This window comes from Carlito syrichta, unplaced genomic scaffold (assembly GCF_000164805.1).
Source record: "Carlito syrichta isolate Samal-C Ts95f unplaced genomic scaffold, Tarsius_syrichta-2.0.1 Scaffold107969, whole genome shotgun sequence".
NCBI classification, from domain to species: domain Eukaryota; kingdom Metazoa; phylum Chordata; class Mammalia; order Primates; family Tarsiidae; genus Carlito; species Carlito syrichta.
Genome location: NW_007052065.1, coordinates 404,262 through 413,225, shown reverse-complemented (window position 1 = coordinate 413,225; position 8,964 = coordinate 404,262). Strand labels below are relative to the sequence as shown.

Below are 8,964 nucleotides of genomic sequence, written 5' to 3'. Positions count from 1 at the left end.
AGCTTGCTGACTTGGAAAAAATTGATTTAAAAGCCCACTCATTTGCCTCTGGCTAGATCTTACTCACAAAGGGCTTATCTTCTTGACCTCACAGTTACCTGTGAGTTGAGTAGGCTTGCAGTAGGCACCATATCAGTGAAAGAATTTGTGACTGACCCAAAGTGGCAGGGCTAGGACTAGCACCCACATTTTCTTACTACTCATCCAGTGTCCTTTGCTTTTTACTGCGGGCTAATGAGACAATGCCTTGTTAAATGGTATCAGATTTGGTTTTAAAGAGTTTTAATTCTCAATGAGAACACTTTTTCTTGATAATGAGACACAAAAACACCCAGGAAAGAGAGCTTTTTTAGGGACAGTGCTTCTTAGCGTGTTTAACAGTGCTTCTGTATTTCTAACTTTTGCTCTGCCCCTCCTTCCTCCTACTATTTCCCTCTGCTTCCGCTGTCCCCTTACTCTAAGTATTTGATTGCAGGTGGTGACGGTGGATTGTTTTAGGTTTCAGCCCTATTGAAAACTGCTATAGAAGACAGTAATCTCCTGCTGGATATTAATATATTGATGGCAGGGTGGTTTCACATTCTAGAGGAGATGGGATGAATGCATTAAGTATGAGCTCAAAAATGAATGGGTGGATGCAAAATACGTTACTTCATAGTTTTCAAAGAAGCTCAGAGCAAACCTATTGTTCTGTACTCTCCACGAGGAAAGGACAACGTCTGTATCCTTAGCGTTAGCGCAGCGCTTGGTGTATAGCAGGCGTCAATCCTATTTGATAAATATGATTGAGGAAGGTACATTTGATGAGAGAATGAGAGATGAATTAATCATCAGGGCCAGTAAGTGATAAAATACAACTTTAGTCTTCTGGTCTTGTGGTGAGACCACAGCTCCGCTAATACGCCCGAACCTTCGTGGGGCGTCAGGACGTACAGACATCATAACCGCAGAGGAGAGGAGAGACAAAGCCCCAAGCTGGGAGGCACGAGTCTCCACGGTGGTGGGCGGGGCCTGAAGAGCTGCGCGCGCAGCCGCCCGGCGGCGGCTTAGGAGGCCAGTTTCCCTGGCAACCCCTTGTTCCTAGCAACCGGTTGGAGGTCTGGCGGCGGGTCCGGGCGAAGCTGCCTGGGGGCCGGGGGCTCTTGCCATGAATCCACCAGGGTCCTTAGGGGTCCTGGAGCAGAATGTGGACGAACACGTATCCACCCCGATTCCCGGGCCCTCGATCCATTCTGATAACCCTCAAGAACGGATCCTGGCCCGGCGCCACCGCATCGCGTCGCGTCAGGAAGCGCGGAGGCGGTGAGCCAGCAGGGCGGGAGGATGCGGGGGACGCGGGGACCGGGGCGGGGCCGAGACGCGGCGCGGCAGCTAGGGGACCACTGCTCGGGTGCTAGCCCTGCGGTGAGGGGTCGGTGTGCCCTGAGTGGGAGCAGGGCTTGTTTCTGGATGAGACAGAAAACATTTCTTCCTGAAGAGTCAAGCAGAGTGTGGCATATTGCCAGCGTTCAACACACTGTTGTCAAGTCAAAGGCAGAAATCTTCATCCGGTCGGGCAGTACATGGAGGACTCAGGGGGCCCACGACCTGCCCGCCGGGGTCTTTCCTCCTTCCCTCTCAGCCTGCCGTCCTTCTACAAGTATTCATTTAGTGGGCCTCAGCGATCACTTCTGCTGGTCTCAGTGGCTTATCTGGTTGTGTCGCAGAAACCCCTCATTCTGGAAGGGTCTGAGACCCACCCTGATACCATACCCATTCAGGCTATAGTTGTTGCGCCTGTTCATTCACAGTCACGATGGGCCAAGAGGCACTGGAAGTCCTGAAAGCCCATATACCTTCTCCTGCAGTTTGCAGGCAGTTGCCCAGCCGAGATAGTGACTCACTGTCTGCTGATCATGGTCATAAGAAGTCCAACGTGCCCAGGTGGCCGCTGAAACTTATAGTTCAGTGGGATCCTTGCTCTGTGCAAGAGCACACCCCTTTGGGGACCAGGACTTCTACCTTGCAGATGTCAGAGTTGTGGGGACAGAAAACACAAGTTTAGTTTATGATAGGGTGGCTTGGTGTGTGGGTTCAGGCTGAAAGTGGGCAGCAGCTGCACTGCAGCCACACTCAGGGATGGCCTTGGAAAATAGTGATGAAAAGTCTTCCCAGTGGTTGGAACTTCAAAGTGGTGCCACCTGGTCATGGACTTTGTTCACTTACTGACTCTGGTGACCCACAGAGTCTCAGCCAGCAGCACTCTCCAGGGCCTGCTGGGGCTGCTCCAGCTTCTATACACTGGTTGTCAGACCCATGTATTTCTTCTACTGGGGCAGATTTGTAGAGAAGTTTCTGACTCAGTGCAATGACTACATTCTGGAGGATGGCACTCCATTCTGTAGAGCATTGCCTCCAAGCTGGGACTGCAACCTGCGTCTTCATATCATCAGACCATTCAACATCATCAGATGGCTGGTTCTGGAAGGTACAGTAGGTGATAAGGTAGTCATAGACCCACTTCTGCAGGAAAGTGAGTCCGAGTTAGTGGCAGTGTGGGCAGTGTGTTTGGAGCAGATGCACTCCAGACACATTTTGGAGATGGAATGATCTGGATCTATTTACTAACTGATTGGCTATTGGAGTAAAAGACAAGGAAGAAGCAAGAATGGCTTGAACAACGAGTAGATGGTAGCCTTTTACTGAGATGGTAAAGACAGTGATGGGAATAGGAAGGCAACACTTGGAAATCAAGGGTTTGGTTTTGAACGTATTAAGCAAAGTTGGATTTTGTAAGATTAAAATTGAGCTGTCTGTTAGGCAATTGGATAGATTAGCAATATTGGCCCAGAGAGTCAGCAGCATTATGATTGTATTTATAATCATGGGAATGAATTAAATTATACTGGGAAAGGAGGTGAAGAGAAAGGAGAAGAGGGCTTGTAACCAAGCCCTAAGAAAGCCCAGCACTTAAGAATAAACAGAAGAAGAAACACTGACAAAGAAGTCTGGGATAGAATGGCCAGTTGAGGTTGGTGGAAAAACAAAGAAGTGAGATGCAGTGGTGTCCCTAAGGAACTAAACATCTGGGCTTAAGTAACACAAATAGATCGTGGGCGCGATGCCCTGAGGGATGGTCTGGGGTCTGGGGCAGTGCGGTGGCGAGACCAGTCAGGAAGATGCCAGTGGCAGTGATGGCGGACAGTGCCTTCAGTTTCAAAAAGTTGCAGGATCAGTGCTAAAACCAGGAACTCTAGGCTCCTGGAGGAATTGCTACACACCCAGTGTATGGTCAGCTTCTAGCTTTATATTTGCTCCATAATGACATGAATAATGCAAGATATCTTTGGAAAAGAACACCACCTGCTATGAAAGCTGCAAATTCTGAACTTGGGGGAATTTGATCAGTAGGACAAAGAATCTGGCAGAGAGATTTCCCTGGGATCTACATGACCATCTGTGCTCACCAGTGGTCTGAGATGGTCCAGCCAATCATGGAAGTACTTAGAGATGTGACAAGGAGATGAGCCTTCACCCTGGTCTCCCAAGCATACACCTCAATAGTAACCGATGAGTTTGCAGCCTTCGTTGGACTTCCTTTAGAAGAGACTGTGAAAGGTAACTTCACCACAAGAGCGGTTCTGCCCCAAAAGCCGGTTGCAGGGGCCCTGGATGCTTCCTTTAATAAGTTTATTCCCTTATCAGAGCCAATAGCAGTTCCCCCAATCCCTAATGAACAGCAGTTAGCCAGACTGATCAATTATGTGGCTTTCCTTGAAAACTGATTTATCACCCAGAGTTCAAGATCCACCTTCAGAATTCTGCATACTGACAAATACAAAAATGCATAAAATTTTTATTTTCAGCAAAAACATGGAACCAACCATGTTGTCCATCGAAGCTGGACTGGATAAAGAAAACGTGGTACATATACACAGTGGACTATTATGCAGCCATAAAGAAGGAGAAATATATGGGCTCTGCGGCAACTTGGATGGATTTGGAGTCGATCATACTCAATGATCTATCACAGAAACAGAACAGAGTACTATATGTTCTCACTCATAAGCGAGTGTTGAACAATTATAATACTATAAGAAAGCATTTGGTAGTAATGGGAAACTGTCAGGGGAGGGGGGTGGGATTGGCAGTTGAGGGAAACTGCTAGGGGAGGGAAGGGCATACCTCATCAACAAGGGTACCTGTATAATCAATGTTTGTATACCTAACTGAATTGTACCCCACATCTTTATAATTAAAAAAAATTTATTTTCAATTTATTGGATGGATTAAGCATCCTTACTGAGTATGTGATAGAATATATAATATAAGATATATATGTTTTGTCCAAAAACATGCTGAATAGTTGTTGAAACAATGCTCATTTTGTAATATTTAACGATCTGGATAAAGCCCATCAGTATTATGTGGTTAGTTTATATTTTCTAGTGACTCATAAAATAAGGTCTCCTGTTTCATGAAGAACAGTGGTTACCAACTTTCTTTTCCCTGCCCCAGCACAGACCACACTCTTATCTGTACTACTGTTTGATAGTTGTAGTGATTCATTTGGAGTTTGAGGGGAACTGTCCCCAGGGGCAATATCTGAATTGCTAGAGATTGTGATTCACCGTCTTTGTAGAACATGCTCTCTTTTCTTCCCATGTCCTGAAAGCTACTGATGCTGAATACAGAAATATAGCCGAGGAACAAACAAACCATTGTCATAGTAAACCAGTTTGTTAACTTTAGATTTTTTTTTCCAGTAGTGTGAGTACACCCATTGTTGGCAGTGGAGGGTATGCAATGGAAATAGGACTTATTTAAGACATTTGTGAGAAGTATTAAGTTGTACTGTCTCCTTTCAGAAGAAGGTAAACTTAAGCATGGAATACGCTATTAAGTGATATACTTTGCACAATCATCCTACAGCCTATTGGTTGTTTATATTTATCTCTTGATTCAAGTTCTGCACTTTGGAGAAATACTGAACAAGTCTTTCATTCTTTGTGTGTTAGCCCTTTGTGTATTTGAAGTTGTTGTGTTTTCAGGTTAAAACACCCCTTCTCCTTAGTTCATTTATTCTGTATTTGTTTAATAAATATTAAACTGAAGAAAAGTAACACAAATAATAATAATAATAATAACCTGAAAAGAAATGCAGAATGAACATTTTCTTTTATTGAACTTTGTTTATATAACCATGCCATTAAGATTTTTTTTTTTTGAGTAGATGTCTCACTCTGTCACTCAGGCTAGAGTGCAGTGGCAAGCTCATGGCAATGAAACCTCTACCTGCTGGGCTCAGGTGATCCTTCTGCTTCAGCCTTCCACCTAGCTGGAACCACAGGCATGTGCCATCACGCCTGGCTAATTTTTTTACTTATTGTAGAGCCAAGGTCTCGCCATGTTGCTTAGGCTGGTCTTGAACTCCTGAACTCAGGCAATCCTCACCTCTGCCTTCCAAAGTGCTGGGACTACAGGTGTGAGCCACTGCGTCTGACAAGATTTTTAAAATGAGAATATAATTTACAATACAGAACAAGACAAAAGTAATGGATTATTTTTTAAAATAACATTAATGCATTTTGAGAGAATAAAAGGAAAAAATTATGTGAAGAAACGTTTCCAGAAGGGTGAATTATAGCTGGGTGCAGTGGCTCACACCTGTAATCCCAACACTTTGGGAGGTGGAGGCAAGAGAGTTGCCCGAGTCCAGGGGTTTGAGACCAGCCTGGACAACTTGATGAGACCTCGTCTCTACAATAAATAAAAAAATTAGTTGGGTGGGGTGGCACCCGCCTATGGTTCCAGCTACTTGGAAGACTGAGACAGAAGGATCACCTGAGCTCCAACAGGTTGAGGCTTCAGTAGCTGTGAGCTTGCCACTGCACTCCAGTCTGGACAACAGAGTGAGACTCCTACTAAAAAAAAAAAAAAGAAAGAAAAAAAGAAAAGAAAGTGAATTCGTAAGTCTTATAGAGTGAGTGACATATAGAATGGCAGAACTGAAGTAATGCAGGCTTGTTTCTTCACTGTTACCATAACTGTGTCGTTGTTTTGTCAAATCTCTATTCTGCAGAAATATTAGTAGCTCAGCAGTGGTGGCCATGCACTGTGCCTAGTGAGCTGGGATCATTCTGAACTGTTTCAGTATGCTCTCAAAACAAATGCCATGTAGCTGAGTGTGTGTGTGCCTGGGAGCTCCCTGAATTAACTTGTTAGTTGAAGGAAAAGAGATTAAGATGTACACTAACAACACTTACACACATATTATTAAAAATCAACAGTTGGTTGGGTATGGTGGCTCACACCTGTAATCCCAGCATTCAAGACCAGCCTGGGAAACATAGCAAGACCCTATCTCTATAGAAAAATTAAAACAAATATTAAAAATTTTAAGAAATCAGCATTTGAGATGCTTGGAGAGGGGGGTGGCACAGGCTTTTCAAGCTCGAGGGGAGACTTTGGATGCAACAGATTAAAAGGGCCAATAAACCGTTTACCAATGATTGCATATTTCTAAAGAAAACTTTGAGCTTCTCAGTTATATTAGAGAAGCCTTTGTTGTTTAATCGACTTAACTCCATTGATTCTCCAGAAAATGAAACCGTTGATAGTTTTTCTCATGAAGAGGAGCCAGTGGTGGCTGGGGAAGACCTCCCTTCTCCCAGTCCTCAAGAACCCGATGCTCCATCTGTGCAGTCCGAGGAAGTCTCAGCCAGAGATTTCCTGCAGAGACTGGACTTGCAGATTAAGTTGTCAACACAGGCAGCCAAGAAACTAAAAGAAGAGAGCAGAGATGAAGAAAGTCCCTGTGCAACTTCCCTCTATTACAGGTGATTTGGAGGTGTAACTCTAACCTGGATTAAAACACGGTTGAACCATAAAGAATCCAATAACTGCAGATTTGAAAACATCCATAGCATACATCTTCAAATCATAATCAGGTAGTTCCACCTACTGCAGTTGCACTAAAGTGGTTAGTTCCCACTGGCTTTCTGTAAATTTAAGTCTTTATTATGGCATGATGGCAAAATTGTATTTTAAAGCTCATCACTTTTGTAGGTGGTGATAGTTTTTAGACTAACTTTTATAAATACTGGCTGACCTAAAGCATCAAAGACTATATATTTAAGCTAAAAAACTTACCTCTGTATGAAATCCAAATTATGTTAAAAACATGGTTGCTGTTTAAGTGATAATGAATTTGCTGTGTGTTTATAACTTAAGTGCTATATACATCTATATTTCAATGTCTTACATATTCTGTGTTAGTATAAGGAACCAAATTTTCTCTGGTATTTTGTAAAAATAAATTACAAAAGTCTGAATGAGAAAATAAAACTATGTTTAAAAATAAAGAAATCAGCAGTAATTGCAGCAATTGATTAGAACTTAGATTAACAAAGGATGTTCCAGAAAGGAGTATTTTCTCACTGACGTTGTTTTGTATTGCTGGTGCATGGTGATGACAAAAAAGCAGTTGTGTTGTTTTTATGTTATCCACAGGCAGTGCTCCTCTTGGTTGCCTGTGATACCCAGTGCTGTAGTTGCCTTGATCTTGTTATGTCTTTGAGGTATAGTTTAAGGAGAAGACTGTTAACAGAATCAAATGTCATATAAAGAATAGAAATAATATGCTAAGGCTCGCCAAACTTCCAGTCTCTGGTGTCTCAGTTGAAGTTTCTGAGTTTTCTAAGAGATGTCACTTCTGGGAAAAGATGGCAGATGGATTTCATAGGTCCACTTTGAATCTCTATCAAAACTTCATAAAAATGACATTTAAAGGGATTGAGTAAAAAAGACATAAACCCACAAAGTCAAGAACAAGAGGAATTAATAGCAATGAAATTTTGGATGCTGGGAAGCACAAAATGGATAGCAAATAGCTTAGCAGATTCAAGACTATGGACGGATAAGCCAGTAGTGAACAAAGCTGAGAACCTCCTTGATTTATTCTGAAGTAAATTCCCTAGAGACTAGGAGATTGGTGGCATTAGATTCATCTGGAAGTGGAGGCGAGGAAGGGGACTAAAGGAGAATTGATTGGAAAATTGGTAGGTAGTATGAGCCTATGAATTATAATGAAAAAGAAAAAGAAGGAAAATAAATAGTTATATGCCCAGAATCATCTCCCGCTTTGCACATAGACTGGAGGTTTGGAGAAAGTCAGGTGGCGGGTCTGTGGTTTGGAGATGCTGGACAGAGACAAGGCAAGGATACTGCACTAAAAGCAAGGGTATTCAGGGAGCGTGTGCACACTGGATGTTGAGACCTTCCCATTCTCCTCTCTCCCTGCTCCTGGAATGCTGGCACTTTGGCCTTCACATTCCAGGCAAGAGGCTGGAGAAGTTTCTCTGTAGACTTCTGACCAGCTCCAAAAGAAGAACTTGAAGATGCTGACATCGGGGTTTCCCCACAAAACAGCGCAGACGGATCAGTCCATACCTGCTGCCTACAGTTGTTAAGTCATACCTTTGCACTAAAAGCTCCATCAGCTTTTTTTTAATGTTCAAATTTTTGCCACACTATTAAAATTTACTTTTTCTGCTTTATCCTTCTGCCATATTACAAGCTTCCAAATGGCCAGGATCTTAGATTGTAATGGTACTAAATTGTCATTATTTTCTCTAAATTCTTGGGCTCTGCTTATGTGGATATAACTAAAATAAACCAATCTTTAGGTGCTGTTTTTTTTGAGTCACAGTCTCACTTTGTCATGCAGGCTAGAGTGCAGTGGCACACTCATGGGCACCACAGCCTCGACCTGCTGGGCTCAGGTGATCCTTCTGCCTCAGTCATCCAAGTAGCTGGAACTACAGGCGTGGGCCACCACGCCCAGCTAATTTTTTGATTTATTGTAGAGATGAGGTCTCACCATGTTGCCCAGGCTAGTCTCAAACCCTTGGGCTCAGGTAGTTCTCTTGCCTCCACCTCCTAAAGTGTTGGGATTACAGGTGTGAGCCACTGCACCTGGCAGGT

The 8,964-nt window shown here is 43.4% G+C and overlaps 1 protein-coding gene and 1 pseudogene across 5 annotated transcripts in view; both read left to right on the top strand.

Moving 5' to 3' along the window:
• Nucleotides 1–1,074: 1,074 nt before the first annotated feature.
• DRC1 (dynein regulatory complex subunit 1) overlaps nt 1,075–8,964 on the top strand; it is a 49,180-nt gene continuing 41,290 nt past the window's right edge. For 3 of the 5 annotated variants that reach the window (XR_504984.1, XM_008068122.1, XM_008068137.1), the window contains exon 1: nt 6,451–6,818. Coding sequence is in view for 4 of the 5 variants with exons in the window: in XM_008068122.1 (XP_008066313.1) it covers nt 6,451–6,818 (368 nt within the window). In the remaining variant the exon portion in view is untranslated. Of the gene's footprint in view, nt 1,303–6,450; nt 6,819–8,964 lie in introns of those variants that run through there. The other 2 variants (XM_021717321.1, XM_008068129.1) reach the window with 1 other exon arrangement.
• Nucleotides 3,159–3,764, top strand: LOC103270584 (annotated as a pseudogene).